This window comes from Cyclopterus lumpus, chromosome 4, assembly GCF_009769545.1.
Source record: "Cyclopterus lumpus isolate fCycLum1 chromosome 4, fCycLum1.pri, whole genome shotgun sequence".
Lineage (NCBI taxonomy): Eukaryota > Metazoa > Chordata > Actinopteri > Perciformes > Cyclopteridae > Cyclopterus > Cyclopterus lumpus.
Window position 1 is genome coordinate 5583359 of NC_046969.1, and position 18577 is coordinate 5601935.

General features: G+C 41.9%; 1 protein-coding gene across 3 annotated transcripts in view; it reads left to right on the forward strand.

The window, feature by feature from the left end:
• The window catches only part of bcar3 (BCAR3 adaptor protein, NSP family member), a 58576-nt gene that overhangs the window by 28145 nt on the left and 11854 nt on the right, over window positions 1–18577 (forward strand). For 2 of the 3 annotated variants that reach the window (XM_034531519.1, XM_034531520.1), the window contains 3 exons: window positions 2110–2305; window positions 2614–2865; window positions 8221–8263. In XM_034531519.1, the coding sequence (XP_034387410.1) occupies window positions 2110–2305; window positions 2614–2865; window positions 8221–8263 (491 nt within the window). Of the gene's footprint in view, window positions 1–2109; window positions 2306–2613; window positions 2866–8220; window positions 8264–14283; window positions 14646–18577 lie in introns of those variants that run through there. The other variant, XM_034531521.1, reaches the window with a different exon arrangement.

Genomic DNA, 18577 nt, shown 5'->3' on the forward strand with positions numbered 1-18577 from the left:
CCTTTGTGTCTATACATTACACACACTGTATGTCTATTTAAACACTTCTGTTGATGCATGGACTTCAATTTGACTTTTTAATGCAATGGTTTGGTTTCGCTTCAACGTAGAAATCGGCGGGAACTCAGCGTTTGACTTTGCTGCCTTCTTGGCCTGATTGCCAAGACAAAAGCAATTTCATATGGTTGAATACCACGAATGACACTTCATCAAATGAGGAAATAATTGATTTGCATTCAATGAACATGGTGAAACTGATTCACAGCATTGATAACCGATCGTCTACCTTTGAAATCCAATATTTTTAAACCAAAACATTGCCTCTTCTTCAGGGCGAACTACACAACACACAGTTTCCTCTGCAGCCTACTTTCCCTGATTGTAGTCAAGTTGTCCGAATAGAGACACAATAACAAACACAAGCGTAGTTGTTTGTGTCAGATTCTTTGACTAGATGAGATTAGAAACAGGGAGTGCTTGTGGAATCTCGTACTATCCAGTCTACCAACATGTCCGTCAGCTGATGGTATCTTAGTTTGTACAGTATGACTAACTGCTGCATGCCGAGTGATTCAGAGCAGATGATGGCGTGCTGTCCAGTCATCATCACAGGGCAGGGGAAATTATCAAGAACCTGGCCACTGTTTTCCATCGCTGCCAACCTATTTGTCCGGTTCATCTTAAACTTAAACTTTATTACGTTCGTCATTTTACATACATACATACATACATACATACATACATACATACATACATACATACATACATACATACATACATGGCTCAAGGACACTCGGACATGCAGACTTTGGGGAGGCTAGTAGTTATACAGTACAGTACATGTACAGTAGTTATATCTGCTTGTCTTACGGTCTGACGAAATCAAGCCCATTAGCAAAGACAGTCGGTGCTGCTTTGTGTTGTCTGGTGAAGAAGCTGGTTTTAAGAGCCTCGCTGGTATTTAAAGAACTTTAAGCATTCATCGTGACATTCAGAGTCTGTTGAAATTAAAGCAGAAGGTCAGACCTGTGTTCTCTTCTCACATCGTCTGGTGAAATTCTTAATGGCTTTGAGCCAAGCATCATGTCAAAACTACAACTGCTGGACATATCTTGGAAATATCTCTTGTGGAGCTTTCAAAACCTTTCACTGAAATATTGTGATATCAACTCTTAAAAAATGCAGTACTGGGGGCATTGTCTTTTACTTCACATTTACAAAAACAAAGAAAAGTACGTTTTGTGTATGGTGTTACAGTACACAATTGTTATGTAAAATTATTTTATTTTATGTAAACAACACATACACTAAAATGGCAGATTGAGTGTGCATTTGCCTGCATGCACACAGGTAGAATCACTTCACTAAAACTACTGGTTTAATGTTGTGTAATAAGAAGCTGTATTTCCCTCCAGGCAATGACTTGGTATGCATATTGATGTGCAGTATGTGAGTTTTTTTTTTCTTTCACCACAGATAGAAGATATATACAGAACTGAAAAACAAGTAAAAATAACAACAACAAATAAAGAAGGGGGTCTGGTTTGCTCTTTCCTCTAAAAAACTTGATAAATCCTGATAACCGATTATTATCGTTGACATGTAATTCGCCCACTTCTCATGACATTGCTCCTCTTGAGCTCTTATTCTGTGAGTTAACACTTCCATATCATGTATATCAGTCACAATGTTCAACCATCCAGTATGTGAGCCTTGTGAGTGTATCAGTGGTGGTGATGGGGGGCCACCTGTTGTACTGGATCATGTGTCATAATATTTCATCTCAGTGAGTACGTCAGTGTGTGTTTGTGTGTTTCAGATCATACGTCTTTACAGAAATGCGTTACAGAGTATTACACTTACCATGGTTGCATAACTGTGTATTTTACTGTATGTTAGGTTATATCACACCCTGTGAGGTTAATTCACTTACTTTATACTTTATGTATTCATCACCTTAATAAAGTTATTAAAAAGATTTTTTTATACGGAAAGTCATTTTTCAGTGGAAGGACTGAGATCAGCTCTTCAAACCCAGAGCTTTGAGGTGCTGGTTGACAGGACTCAAGTCCAATAAGTCTGATGTTTTTATTTCTATATGCGTTCCAGAGTTGAGGATGATGGCAGAGGGGCGTTTTGCCAGTCTGCCCAGGTCCCTCCATGCACACCACACCCTGGGAGGAGGCTCTGCACACCCTGGAGTCCCTCCCAACTCCCTGGGTGTCCCCAGCAGCAACACCTGCTCTTCCAGGGGTCTCCAGGCTTCCCTTGCCTCCTCCATGGACCTCCTCAGCTCCAGACCTGGGTGAGTTGGCGGACCAACAGTGGCTCACAGCACAATGAAAACTGTTCTTCAAAGACTCTGAGCAGGATGCACAATCTTTAATAACTGAATATGTCAGTCTGTGTACAGTAAGCAGCATCAAAAGCCTTCAATGAAGTGTTTGACAGCATCACATGTATGCCCTCTATCGACTTTTCAAGAGGATAACATCCCAACTGGAAGTTTATTTTTCTCAAAGTATAGAGTCTTCTCAAAGGTTCAGGGTGTTTTAACTTACTCCAAAGCTTTATTTAGTCATATTTTTAGTTCTGTCATTTGCTCTCCCCCAGTCTTCCTCCAGGGCAGGGCAGCGGCCTATCAGAGCTGTGCAGTTCTTCCTACCAGCCAGTCTCCATTCACGGAACTCTGCCTCGACGCAAAAGAGGTGGGACCAGCCTCACCCATGGAAACTACACGTGGGACCCCAGAGCCAATCAAACGCAACAGATACCTTGGGGGAAATCACTGGTCCCTGGACACGCCCATCAACCCATGACCTCTCCGCTGGTCCAAAATATCATAGACGACTGTTATGGTTACAGGTAAACACATGTATGAACACACATAAATATGCCCATGTTATTCTCTTTATTGATAAACAGAACTACATTTCTGATATTTACAATTGTGATTTTGTCATTACGGTAGTAACCTTTTCTACATGGCTTTACCTTTAATTATAGACTAAAGGGTGACACAATTCAAGTTACAACTCCCATGAAAATGTTCCTTTTCAAATTCACATACTCAGCCTCAGGCTTGAAAGGTAGCTCTGTAAAGTAGGGCTGTCCCAGACCAAAGACATTCTCAGTCGACCAACACTCGACTTATCGATGAGTTCTCCACCAAGAATCACACAAAAGCACCACTTTAAATCTAGTTTTTACCAAAGATGTGCTCATAAGATTCCTGAAAAAAGACCGACAACTCGACTAAATACATCCTACTCAGACCAAGACGACCAATTATACGGTTTTATAGCTTCAGATAAACCCAGGCAGAGAGTTTGGAGTTGCACAGAGAAAGAGCCCCGAGGGGGTTGGAGCGGCTAGCTCAACTTCAGAGGGAACACGCACACCTCATTCTTCACCACGTCCTCCCATCTTTCCATCTTTAGTGTAGAGTTACGACAGACAGTATCTGATGTAGCCAGCTGTGTGTGTGGGTGCGTGTGCGTAGCCCCCAGTAGTTGGGTTACCTTTGTAGGTCAGGGTGTGGCAGGACGGATCACAGTCGACTGTGAGCTCTTTGTATACCCTCTCCATCTTTCTGCCTCCACGCTGGATACATTTCACACACACGCTGACAAACAGCAGGACAATTTGTCCAGGTCAGATTCAAGCCGTGCAGGTGGCGAAATAATGAACAGTGTCATTCTCTCACGCTGGTTCATTTTTAATGCAGTTGTGTGGGTATTGTGTCCTTCGACTGCTTACTTTTGAAATGTCAAAAAATAAGATGAGAGTCAACTGTGTTTCTTAATGTTCCTAAAATGCATCACTCAAAAAGAGATTGCTTTCTGTTGCTGATTCTTGGCTTGTGGGTGCAGCTCTTTATAACTCAGCTAATGTTGGCCTGACTTAAGTTAAGAGGGCAGAACTTGGTAATAATTGAATTAACCTACTAAAGGCCTCACGAATACAAACAAGACCCATATACGGATGCAATTAATTCCACTGTGTCCATACTTTTTTCATCACTTTGTTTAACTTAATGAAAATCAACTTCTGTTTCCTACGTGAAAGGTTTTGCATCAAAAGAAATGTAATTGTTATTTCACAGGGTATATCTTCATTAACGTAAAAATACAGATTATACTTCTTAGCTCGTCGGCATAATTAAAAATGTGCAATTTTGACCATAATATGTGACATAGTTAAGAAGTAAAGAAGAAAAACAACATGTCATGTGTGTCATAATACATTTCCTGATGTGTAAAGCAATGTGAAGCGTTATACAATTACAAGCTTATCCCCCAGCTCACTGTTGCTGTTTTGAAACACACACACAGGTCACAGTTGAGTTTTTCCACAAGTGTGCATAAGTATGTAACCACTGGTCGGTCTTGACTTTCCATTGCTCATGCTGTCAGCTGACCTATGACCCCTGACCTTATGTTGCACTAGCCTCCGATTGGTCAGTTTGTCTCCCTGTTGACCTCCGTTGGCAGCTCAGCAGACCACCAGGAGAGGAGGAGGGGGAGGAGTAGCGCAAAGAGGGGAAGAGAGTGACATTTTCTCAACATAAGATGCTCAAGAAACGACCACATTTATTGGTTGATTGTGTTTGGATCAAATTCCTTTTATTTGATATCAAATCAGACTGATAGCTTTAATGTATTTCTTACTAGCAGTAGGCAGTTGTTTTATTAGATTATCTTTTCAATTGCAGAAGATGTATATGATAATGACCTAAAAATTCAAACATGCTCTTACCTGATGATTTATTGCCCTAGTGACACCCCTGACAGAGAAACCAGCAGGTTGTTTTAGTGCCGCAAATAAAAAGAGGACATGAGCTGAAGTGGCATGGGGTCAGCAGAGACTCACCTCCAGATATAAAACCAAGTGCTGTGTGTAGGATTTGGGGGCACCTATTGCAACCAACTAAAACTTCTCCCATGTACCAAGCGTGAAAATATGGTGGACGACGCAAAAACACAAACATAGAGAGTTTGATTTGAACCTTCTGGACTACCGTAGCAACATGGTGCCCGGACCAGCTTTGGATGTAGATCTACTGAAGGTAGATAGTCCCTCCCTGCCAGTTTGCAATCATTTATCATAACTGAGCTTTAATATTTATTTAATAAATTGCTTGGGTGTCAGACAACTCGTTTAAATGTTTTTACAGCTTTGAGCAGCTCCTCAATTTTTAAGTTTGAAGTTTACATATTCAAAACCTTGTGAGGAGAAATTAATATTTATTATGAAAATGGAATTTATAGTGTGGATTGGAAACAAGCTAATAACAGCAAATACTGACTTTGCACTGAGTCTGTGGATCTTCATGATGAAAACACACTGACCTCTGTAGGCCGCCTGTAGACCCTGCATGCTGCTCATGAACTCTCTCTCTCTGTCTCTCCTTTGCTCATCACTCTCTCTCTCTGTCTCTCTCTCTCTGTCTCTCTCTCTCTGCCTCTCTCTCTCTCTGTCTCTCCTTTGCTCATCACTCTCTCTCTCTGTCTCTCTCTCTCTGCCTCTCTCTCTCTGCCTCTCTCTCTCTGTCTCTCCTTTGCTCATCACTCTCTCTCTCTCTCTCTCTCTCTCTCTCTTTCTCTCTCTCTTGCTCTCTCCCACACACAGAAATATGGTGCAGTCCCTCGCTACAGCCAGCTGTGGTCGTGCTGAGTATTGTGTGGTGAAGCACAAAGAACAACAGTAGCCAGAAAAAGACTGTGGCGAGTGCAGACTGCTTCTGCCCTCCCTACTTGAGTTTTTTTCTCCTTCTCACTCGCTTCCACTCTTTCTGTCCTCAGAGCTCAGAGCTGTTGCAGGTCAGTTTGAAGCAGAACAATCCTGTGTCTGATGCTGTTTCAGCAATATGGGCAGAAAAAGGCAAAGTTAGCTTATTTATCACTCTCACTATACTCTGCTTCAGTCCTTTTCGCGCTGCATACGAAACGTTATCGGGGAGAGTAAAGATTCGTCATCCGTCACTTGACGACCTGGGTTCAAACACAGGGAGTCTCCATCAGCTCTGGGGCTGCCGCTCAGTTTGTGAGCTCGGCCTTTGACCTCCACGAGGAGAAGAGGGAATTTCCCTCAGTGGTAGCACATTCAGCTACAGGAGCATTCATCTGGGTGTCGTCCGGTATGTGGGGATTCTCATCGCACCCACCTCAGACAGGGTTACGAGGGCCAGGTGGTCGGGGTGGTGAAGGTTTTGGGGCCAATCAAAGGTCGAGCCAACAAAGCAACACATGCAACTGCAATACGTGAGGTCAGGGTCAAACTGAATGTCTGATTCTCATATACATTTGAGACCACAGAAACGTCCTGCGCACTTCCTCCTTGTCCTCCTCCTTCTCTTCATCGTTTGTCTCCTTCATCCTCGGCAGTGGTGAAGAACTATGAGCACCTTTCCATCCCGACTAGAACGCAAACTGTTAAAAAAATAAAAAAGCTATTTTCTGATGCACCAATCAATTTTTTGGGTGCTTTTTTTAAGCCTTATACATGCAGCCTTTCATATGTCACTAATATGTGTCAGGACACATATTACACATAATATTGGAATAAATCACCTGGGGCTTGGAATACATTGTGATTTATATTCTCAAATATTTTATAGACTAACCTACCCAAAAACTGGGGCAAGAGGAATTTGATTATGATAATAATAATAATAATAATAATAATAATAATAATAATAATAATAATAATAATAATAATAATAATAATAATAGTTCCAGCGCTAATAATGAATCTTAGATTTTGAGAACGTAAACGACACGGTGGAATCTGCAGAGCACTTTCACAGAAGTATCGAATAGTAAAGCGCAATCAGGATTTCAGAGAGTTGTTTTCCGGCAGCAACGACTGATGTGCCAACTGGGGTGTCAGGATATGTTGGATATGGGATGTTTAGATCTGGAACCGGACCGGTTGCTGTATACCGAGCGTCCTCAGCTCTGAAAAAGGGAAATTATGCTGTCGACCCTGAGGTTGATGGAGAGGCCTGCGCCCTCCACCGTCTATGAATAATGACCATACGTTGATGTGAATGGAGGCTTCTGTTTAGTTACATAACTTAATCCCACTCATTATTTGGGGCCACATTAAACTGAGAGGGCTAAGAGCTAAACATATTTGCTTTGGTAAGTAATGGACTGTGCTAATATTCCCGTGGGAACACCACTGTAGGCTTAAGGGATTTAAACTACCAACCTTGGTAACATAGTCAAGGATTTGAGCTAATTACCTCTTTCCCTGAGCCCCTGGCGGTAAGCCTCCTGTAGAGAGAGACTCAGAGATACATTTATATGCACACATACCACATATTTAAGGCAACGTGGAGAGCAATGGAAATACATACAGGCATTCTTTAAAGATTTTATATTGCTCAAAACAAACACAATGGCAAAATATAGCGCCCAAAAATGTTTTCTGTGTGTTCGGACCTTTACAAAAAAGTGTTGAAGAAAATCCAGTTAAACTGGAGCGAGAGGTTGTTCAGGAAACAGATGACAAGCCGCTGTCTGATGTGGTTGTTTTGGGATTATTGAAGGAATCAAAGACATCTTTTTTTAAAGAAAAAATGCTGCTGTTTTTATGTGTGTGCTCTAACCTCTCTGTGAAATTGTCAGTGGACTCTGAAGGGCAGGCGTGTGGCTGCGATGTGTGTCATGGTGGGGGAGGAGAGAGAGAGAGAGAGAGAGAGAGAGAGAGAGAGAGAGCGACGTCAAGCAGGCAGTGAGTGAACATGTGAACACTGACTGAGAGAAAGAAAGAGTGAAAGACAGACTGCGAATGGGACACAGAAAGAGAGGGAGTCTGATTTAAAGCAGTTCAGTGTGAGGTTTGGTTCCACTCGACTTCTGTCTTTCGGGAAAGAAATCTGAATTCAGGACAGCAGTGCCATTACAGTCAACTGTACGCCAGCTTTACAGCACAGCCGTACCTTATCCGTCTAACATGGACACCTGTCATGACCAGTGACATCCATTTGGACCATTGAAAGCTAAGCGGCACACCTCCGCCGAAACCGTGTCATCTCCTAAAGAAGCTGAGCAGAGTTTGGATCTCTAAAGACGCAGCATCAGCACCAGGGGGACACACCTGGACGTGACACAACCAGCTCAACCGTTTATTTGCAAAAGGAACGGAAGAGCAGAACCAAATTAGAAGGATGTGTTCACTAAACAGGACCATGTCTCTGTCTGTGTTCCCCAGGGATCCCGCTGCCGGCCCGGACGCCACGGTGGACTACGTGAAGGTAGGAACAACACGTGTGCTTGTTGCTTATTTACTACCACAGGAGCTGCCACACGCAGCATTTCATGTGCAGCACAGCCACAGGTCTGCAAGTCTGCTTGTTACGTAGTTGGAAGGAGTGTTGGATGTACTGTTACGCAGTACCAATATCTGTGGTATAAGTAATGCTACTAGTTATTTAAAACCACAACGATTGCACTCGAAACACTTGTTTTCTTCAGCTTTTGCTTGGTTAAATTAAGTTTTAAACATTTAGTAGAAATCTGAGATAAGTGATTGAATGCATCGCCATCTGCAACTGAATGGGCTGAAAATGGACGTGAAATGATATTCATAAATTTCTGCAGGTTTCAATGTGAACATCACTCACGGGATACGTTCATCCAATCACCCCTGGGCTACGAGGATAATTCGCCTGTTAAATCATAGGTCTGCCACTGTGCTTAGGCTGTCACACGGTTGTAAATCATATTTAGAACCACACACACACACACACACCACCTGAGCCCCCCTTTAAGAAGGGACTATGGAGATGTCATCATTCACTTATCACGATATCATCTAGCTGTTGTACAATATGTACATCACAACACTCTCAGTACATGTCTTGGCCATAATTTTTTTACTCACCCTCTACAGCTTCTACTTAATTATTAGGGAAAATCCATGTAATCTAGGCAAATATTAATTACACAGTAAATACATACAGTACATGAAATGATGAACTTTTTGAATACAAACAAAAATTGTATCACACCCTGCAGTCAAGTACTGACAATTGGCACGAAATACAGAAAAATACTAAGATAATAATAGTATATTATAGTATATATAGTATTTTGCAATCCAATATTATTTATTATAGTGTCTGTTTCGAAAAACACATTTAAGTTATTGTTAATGTATTCATGCAGAAATTTAGTTTTGGATTCAGTGCTGTAACTGAAAATGTCACCGAGCTTGATAATCTTTCTCTCCATGTGAGGACAAATGAAATGCAAACAAAATAAAAGCTCTGCATAAACCTCTTATTAACAAAGTGAAGCTAAACTATGACCATGACTAGAACCATTGTTTAAACAGTATTCTCTAGACTTAACTAGACCAGGGTAACGTAGTCCTAACTACACACACTGTACGGACTCAGATGGTGCTTCCCTATTGCTTCTCTCTTGATCTCCTCTCTTCTCCATCATCCATTCTTCCCCCTTTCCCATCCAGCACTCCTTTCCATCTATTAGCTCATACGTTTGGATGCTGACACCTCACTCTGAAAAGCAAACTCACATGCACAAACAGTGCTTGTGTGTATTACTTTGGTCAAATTAGGGTTGTGTGCCAGTGTCAACAGAGTGTGTGTGTGTGTGTGTGTGTGTGTGTGTGTGTGTATGTGTGTGTGTGTCGACCACAAATGGAACTACTGTATCCCAGGTATTATATAATATGTGTGAAAGTGTTGCTGTCAGCTGTGGTACTCCAGGTGTGTTTGCATTTCCACTGTGGATGAAAACACACACAGATGTCCATGCAAACACACACACACACACACACACACACACACACACAGAGACACACACACACACAGACTGCAACAGACAGTACAATCTGTGTCATATCCTGTGGAAGGATCAAAAGTACAGGAACTGTGCAGTGAGCCTTGCATTGTTGCGATCCGGCCATTGGTCATATACAGTAATGTGTAGGATGGATGGATGCAGGGAAGGAAGTTTCTGTGGAGAACAATTGTATAAAGATATAACTCTCTTGTCTGACTGTAAGCCAATGGTCTCATTTCCAGAGCTGATGTCTAAATTCAGTATTTTGCCTGATTTGCTGGTTTCCACACAAATGACAATTTAGTGCCTTTTTTAGGTTACAAGACCGTGGGTTGAACGTAAACGCTGTTCTATAAATACACACAAGTATCGAGCAGTTTATACCATACAATGCAGACAATTAGCATCCAAACTGATGTGTCACCAGATATTAGGTTGTTGTAGAACAAATGTACTCATCAGTGGGGCTCATGGAGCTCAGGTTGCTACAACTGTTGGGAAAAAGCAGGCAGAATCAAGTCTGTGAGGAGAGTTAGGAACTAGGATTGGGACAAAGTTCCCACAGACGAAACGGAATAGCTGAAAGTCTTGATGAATGTCATTATGAGTATAAAGGTGGAAGGAAACTTTACTAAATTTAGATTTTTGGCAACCGTCAATGGACTCAAAAATGTCTACCGAACACAATACTTTCTGCTACAATAGGTGGTACTAGAATACTACATATTTTCAATATTATGTGATAACACATTGACTGATTGTGAAAAGAGACACATGAAAAGAAAGACAGAAAGAGAGTCTGATCTTCTGTAGTTCAGAATGAACACAACTCTTCTTTGACTCCGATTTCTCTAAGACTCTCTCTCTTTTGCTCATTCTCTTTTATTCCCACTCCGTCTTTGACTGGAAAACATCAAGTTGCTCTGCCCTCACGAGAGCGCTTCAAGACACAATAATGTCTATAATAATAATATATATAATATATAATATAATAATAATGTCTATGTGTGTGTGGCTTTCAACTCCCAAAGTGATGACATTTAAAAGCTTAGGGTACACACACATTCATAGTTTAGTGATCAAAGCATAATTTCAAGTGTTTACTTACTTAAATTAATTCATCTCTAAAATGATAAAGTGGCCTTGATGTGCTGGAAGGTAGAAATGAACTCTGGTACACTCTAGTGGTCAGATTAAGGTACTACAGTATTAGACAGAGCCCCACAGCTGTAGATGGATCAGGAGTCTTTCAGCCACTTAGAAGTCCAAACAGCAGTGTGACATTCATCAGGATCATCGCACCACTCTGTCAGCAAGCCAGCAGGACCTCAAATGGGGTGAAATCTAAGAAGATTGCTTATGCACCATATATAATGTACTCAGTACAAAATAAAAGAAAGTTTGCTTCATTTTAAATCAGAGCAAGTACTAAATAACTTTAATTATTTTTTGTAGGAAACCATGAACTTCCACTGTCTTTCACCTTCTTTATTTATGTATAATAATAATAATAATAATAATAATTATTATTATTATTATTATTATTATTATTATTATTATTGTATAACCCATGTGTGACTCCATATATTAAGACTCACAATGTAAACCATGTTTCTCGAGTTATTATCCAAACACATCATGACGTGTTGTATAAAGTGTTGATTTTGGTGAAAGTTGCCTCCCACAGTGTGCAATCAGTTTGTATTTCCACGGTGAATTTTGGGATTTCTTTTTAATAAATAATCCAAAAATCTTTTTTTTTTAACTGTCAACAAAACCTAAACAAATGCGCATTCTCTCAATATGCTTTGGGGTTTTTCCAAGTCCTAGTTTGAGTGTAAGCTAATATTATCATAATTAAATGTTCCCCATGATGAAATATAGGAAATCTGTGATATAGAATTCTGTTCTCGAAACCATTTTCATATGCTTTGCATCTCTGCATAACATTGTTACTGACATGGAGGCTGAATCCCCAAAACAACTTGTGGATTTGATTTCTCTTTTCACCAACGAACGGCACACATTTGGATTGACGTGTCGAGGGCTCACACAGCGGAGGCGTCACGTTGCACAAATCAATACGACTGTCACCGAGATCACACATTACTGATCCATGACCCATCTCACACACTCAGACTCACCCTGGGGGCTGAACAGCAGTGTCCCTCACATTCACTCTCTGGGATCGGAACTGGGCCAGAAGGCCACTGACGCAGACACTGTCACTGAGAGTGTGTCAGGAAATCAGTGATGTTCAAAGTCCCGACATTTGTTTGATTTGACTCTTGGAAAGTTGTGAAAAGTTGAGAATATTAAATGTTCTTGCATGCTTTGCTCGTATGTGTTTAATAGTTATCACCAGACATTATTACAACATTATTACAAAACACCAGCGGTGGTGAGAGAGTTGTCTACTAGCATGTTGTCTTCAAGTAGAAGTTATGTTACCTAAAATACATCTTACTCATGGAACAGTAATTGTGGGTATAATGATGGTACTGTTAAATTAAATAACATCTTAAGGCAACAACGTCGATTGCATTAAATGTCCTTTTATACACAAGCGTACAGCAACAAGACCCCTCCGGTCCAAACCAACAGATGGGCACACTGCAATATGTGTATCGTATTATCAACTATATTAATATACAACTGCCTTCCAATCAACCAATGAAACTGAGCTCGTTGACAATGAAACAAGAATGATCGGCGATAGATGAAACTGTGGCTCACCATTTCTCTCGTGTCAGCTCTATTGTACAATAAAGTACCTAAAAAACTAACCTACACATTTAGTATGACTTTATATAACCAAATAATCGTTTCCTCTCCCTTGCGATGTAACTCGCTGAAGTCGCTGAAACAGCTCTGCTCTCTTTAGTTCATTTGAAAGAAACAACAAACGGATAGAAATAGAAAATATAGAACCTCAGCGCACCGATTTCTGTCCCTCGTTGTTTTTCCAGAGCATTCCAGGAACGGCGGATATGTGTATTTTAAGGTGGACATTTACCCTAGCCGGTGATTTGGGGCTGCTGTGGTTGACAGAAGTGTGTGTGTGTGTGTGTGTGTGTGTGTGTGTGTGTGTGTGTGTGTGTGTGTATTCCCCAGGGAATGTTCTACATGTATTTCCTCCGTGGATCCTCAGAGAGTTCACGCTGTAATTAGTGGCTCCATTTCCTGCGAAAAAGTATTCCTTTAACTGGTTGCTGCTGGGGTCGCACCCTCAGTGTGTGTGTGTGCGTGTGTGTGTGTGTGTGTGTGTGCGTGTGTGTGTGTGTGTGTGTGTGTGTGTGCGTGCGTGTGCGTGTGCATGTGTTTCTTGTAACTGGCTGTTTGTGCGTGTATATGCTTGTTTTTGTCATTTTCTATGTACTGTGTGTGCGTGTGTGTGTGCGTGTGTGTGTGTGTGTGTTTGAATTTATGGGAAAGCTGTGGCACTTACTAGTGTGTGGGAGTAATTGCTCAGTAGTCATTAGGTAACTCAAACTGCCAGCTATTTATCAGCGTCTCTCCGTAGGACACACACACGCACACACACACACACACACACACACACACACACACACGCACACACACACACACACACACACTTACAGCCACTTGCCATTAAGTGTTTTCACATGGTCGTTGTCAGTGTCTGGTAGTTATTTTCGGGAGAAAATTCTTGCCAACACAGGAAGTGATGTATTTTCTTATGTTTTGTTTTATTTTAATAAATAGAAGAAGAGCAGTTAAAGAAGCTGGGCGGTACACAGTTTGTGAAATAGCCGATGGTAATCGGGTGGGGAGGGGGGGGGGGGGGCGTGTCATCTCTAGCACTCACTATTTATGTTTGTGAATAAATGTTATGCAGTTTACGCTTTTAAAATACATTTTAGTGACAATTGCCACTGACAAATAATTGTCCCCCCCTCCAACTTTTGTAATTGAGGCTATCAGGGGTCAGAAGTGTCAATCAAGGGATCTCAGACACCCCCCCCCCCCCCCCCCAGATCCACTGTATTCAGCACACCAACTGTATGTCAACTATAAGACCTAAACGCCATGAAGTTGAGGTCCATTTTGAAAATATCAACTTGTGATGGGCAGTTTAAACTATTGACTAAACAACTAATCAATGAATCAACAACAACATTCATGAATAAAAAAAACAATTAGTTTCAGCCCTAGATGCAAATGATCTTGCTCCCCGTGGTTTATGCAAAATATGCACTATTATCTTTGTGCCTTTTGTTTATGTTCTTCCATCCATCATTCATATGTTTTCAGGAGCAAGAGAGAGATTCTGGGCCACTCCCAGTTCATCCACAGACCATTGGCTCACACCAGGTCACATGGGGCTTTCTCTCACCCATATATGGAGCTTGTGGGGGCGGGGTGTGTGTGTGGGGGGGGGGGGAGATCTCCAGAGCAGATTGAGCAGCGGAGGGCTCACTCTGCGGGAGGCTGTGGAGGAGGGAGACAGCTACTGTAGTCATCCTGATGGGGGTGTTGGGACCTGAGGTCGACCGGCTGTTTCTCCTGCTGACTGCAGTTTATTTACATCACATGTGACCTCACTTTCGCTCGAGAAACTCCTTGATGGAAGAGTTCACTGGAAGAGGTCAATGGGAATGGTCAATGGACCTGACAGTTTCGGGGTGTGTATCCAAGGTGACTATGACAAGCTGGTATCTACTGCTGAAGTGAGCAGGCTGGTTACCGCCCGGTTACCCAGTTAGTCCAGAAAAGTTAACAAGAATGTCGGAGGGATGCAACCTCAAGACCCTCACGGCCGCTCTGTGCTGCTTCTACCACAAGAACTCTGTCATTACTGCAAAGGTGAGAGCAAGAGGAGAGAGTGTGCGTGTGTGTGTGTGTGTGTGTGTGTGTATGTGTGTGTTCAGCCTTTGCTCATCACCTTTATTTCTGCTTTACCCGGTTTAAGTGTGTGTGTGTGTGTGTGTGTGTGTGGAGATCTGCTTTCATGCAAGCATGGCTTTTCGGGGCTCCTATTATATGTGTGCACTTCCAGTCTAACCCCCCTGAATAGTCTTCCTCTTTCCCTCACACTGCGAGTTGAACACTGGGCTTTTATTACCCGAACCAGACGCTCTCATAAATGACCGACTGTGTGACTGTCTGTGTGTGTGTGTGAGTGAGAGATATATAGCCGGCGTCATCCATAACTAGTGCCGGCAGACAGACAGAGCAGTGTGTGACAGTATGGGTGAGACACAGATAGTTATAGATGCAGAGGTACCAGGACGAAGGTGATGGTCCCCATGAGGATGATAAATGAGTAACTTGGGATAGTTTGTCCTCTTTATGACGTCAGTGAAGTGCATGAACGCCATTACGTTGATTGGATGGTGCAGCGAGCCGAGGTGACGGGCTTTGTGCCCTTGTAGACGAGCCGGTCGCTTCTGTGCCGTCCTGGGGCACATTTACATCAGCTGTTGAGACGCAGCCTGTGCCCACATGAAGGGAAGCGGATGTGAATGCATGTCGCATGGGATGGGGTCCACGAGCAAATTGGGAATTAGATTTGTGGTTTTGTCTCATTTGATTTTGTTTCGTTCATTTAGATTTCCTTCAGCCTCCACGGCAGCTGTTGCTACTCCTCATTCACAGGAAATCATTTTAATTATCACCCAGAGACATTTTAAAACATTAATAAAGGAAAAGTCCTCAAAGGGTTCAGAAAAAATGGACACTTGAACATGCCTGAAGTCTTCTCTTCCTCTTACCTCATATAATTAACTCACATGACCAAAGAAAGTACATCAAAGTCAACTCACTCTCAGTGGAACAGTCAGTGTGCAGCTTTGAGTTCAAACCTTTGAGTCGTCAGCAACATTCTGTGTCACAGAAACTAACTAGTGCAGGAAATGTGTAGTTTACGCTGATATTGATCTTAAAGTATTGTCTGGGTTTCTTTCCAGAGAGAATCAATATGTTCATCTGGGTGTCTTCTTTGACAGGAACTTGTGTCTGCATGTGTTATGTGCTGCTGCTTTATCATCGGATCCTCTCTGGCTCTACAATGAGCCTCTGGCACTGCCTCTTCCTCTTCTTCTTTGCCCCAACACACTTGATTCTCTGTTTTTTCTCTCTATCTCTCTATCTGTGTCTTCCTCATGTCTCTACATCTGATTCCAAAGCGCCCGGGGTTTTATTCCATTCTCATTTCCCTCTCTGGTCTTTTTTCTTTCCCTCCTCCATCTGTCTCTTTGGGAGGCTGCCATTTGTTCGCGGAGAGCACGCTTCTGGTTTCTGTGTATCAAAACTAACTTGTACTCCAACCAGGAGAGACCCCGTGGAGCCACTTGAATCACTAACCAGTGTATTAGACTTCAACAGAGGCAACGATTGAGCAGAGTGTGCAGTGTGTTCTTATAGCAGCACAGTAAGTCATTGTATACAACAGATTACACGTGTTCCCAATGGGACAGAACCTGTCACATCAAAAAATACCAGCACCCAAGTGCATCTTTAAACCTAAAGCTACAGCCTCTCTCAGGCTCAATTGTTGCTTACAACCAGAATTGATTAGATACATACAGCTAAAATAAACACACGCCATTCTAAAGTTACACACTAGGTATTATGCAGCTGCTGTACAACAGCTGCACAGCCAGACGTGGAAACCTGGAGATGCAGAAGCCACTCGACAAACAGAGGTGTTTTCTCCATCGGGTCCAGGACTTTAAACCAATAAACTACCGGCCTTTAACCTGCTTCTCAAATGTTGGCCATGAAAATAAATTCAGTAAAACAATCCGGACAGGGCACCTGTCTTGGTCCTTAATGTAATGCAATTGAATAAATACTGAATAGAATATAAAATCCTAGATGTATTGCATTGACACACACACACACACACACACACACACAGACACCAGTCAGATGCCTCCCGGCCTAAACGCAGGAAGAAGCGTCCATCTCGTTGTGAGTAAACAGGAAAGGTGGGGACCTCGTGATCATGGATCAGATCGAGACTCATTAGCTTTCATGAACCCTCCCAGAGCCTTGAGAATGTCAAATCCAATCAAATGTCCAGTCAGAGACAGAAACTGTGTGTCCTGCTCTTATTTATGTATGGAAAACACAGTGAAATAGAATGAATACAATTTCATTGTTTTTTGCAAAACATTTCATTCTGGGTGAAAGGTGGAGAGATGGAGGTTGTTGCTGAATAATCAAAAGTGCTCCTTTACTTTGCTCCTGGATGAAATGTCCGGCACAGTTTTCCAAACTTCACGCTGACTTAATTTGACAGCTGGATGGATTTATGCAGTGCAGTAGCTAGAAACAGCAAAATAACAGAGATTGCAACAAGGCGGGGGAGGAAAGGGGAGGGAGGACAGAAACTTAAAGGGAGAAAGAAAAAGATAACGAGTAGAGGAAATACCAGAAAAACAGCAGAACCGACGTGTTATTTTAAGGATTATGATGGCCACCATGTGTTCTCTCAACGGCAAGAAAAACCTGCCTGACCATATTTTTGATCCACCTGGTTTTCTGTTAACGTGATTTAAAATTGTGCTTCTTCTCGTATCCCGTTACAGAATTTTATTTCATAGCTTTAAGGCTCCTTTGTCATTTCTCATCCTGCTCATTCTCAGATTGAACACCAATTGTGGATATTTTAAACTGGAGGTCAATGGTGTCATCCAAGACTCTCCAATTCTCTTGCAGGACAAATGCAGCACATGTGGGATTTGAGCGAAAACGGATTAGAACGTCCAGTAGTGTGTGTGTGTGTGTGTGTGTGTGTGTGTGTGTGTGTGTGTGTGTGTGTGTGTGTCTGTGTCTGTGTGATGATAAGGAATCTAAATAATAATGCTTAAAGGTTGTTTGTCCTGACCTCACTGAACTTAGAGGACAAGCAGCTTACAGAGTGGTCCGCTGCCTCTGATTGGTCCACGGCAGCTCAGACTGGATTGTCCCAGCAAACGAAAAGAGCCGCTTTTGAACCTGAGCATCATCTCCCACCGAACACACAGAAAGTTTTCAGGAGTTCAAGGAAACACTTTCTATTCATGAAAGAAGTCCAGGAAATCCAACAGGATTTCACCAGCGAGTGTATTTTCTTTGAACAATACTTTTGGTTTTGTGACTGTCTAAAAACTTATTAGATATTATTGTGTTGGCATGACAGTGTTTTTAGAAATTGGAGATAATGGATATGAGAGGGGATTACATGTCCAATGGTCCTGTGTTAATCTTTGAATTTATTGTATTCGTCTTCGCTTGAACGTATATACTGTATATTCATACTGTGGACCAATTAGTGCATTGTGTCTTAAAGACCAGATACAGCTATTCTAATGTATTAAGATATGTATTGAATACTTCTCTACAGTATGAAACAATTCTGTATGTTTACATTTATTCATTTGGATTTTATCCAAATTAGGTGCAACTCAGTGACAGAGTAATATGTTTCTCTTTCTCAAATAGTTTTGTCATCAAGCTACAAACGTTGATTTTTTACCAGGAAAGATCAATTGTGTGAGCGCTGAATGTCTACAGAAAGTAACCACAGCCAACCAATAAATTGAGTAGGTGAAATATCTTTTAACTCCCTGTATTGTCAAATCAGATATGAGGACATTTGTAAGTGTTTATTAATGTAGAGTATTTATCAACAAGTCTCCCATGAAGACATACGTGTTCACGCGTGAAGGCAGTGAAGGTGTCTTCATGTCTCAATCAGGACGTGAGAGGATGTTGGAAAGGCAGGCGGGTCAGTACAGTCCACTGTACTG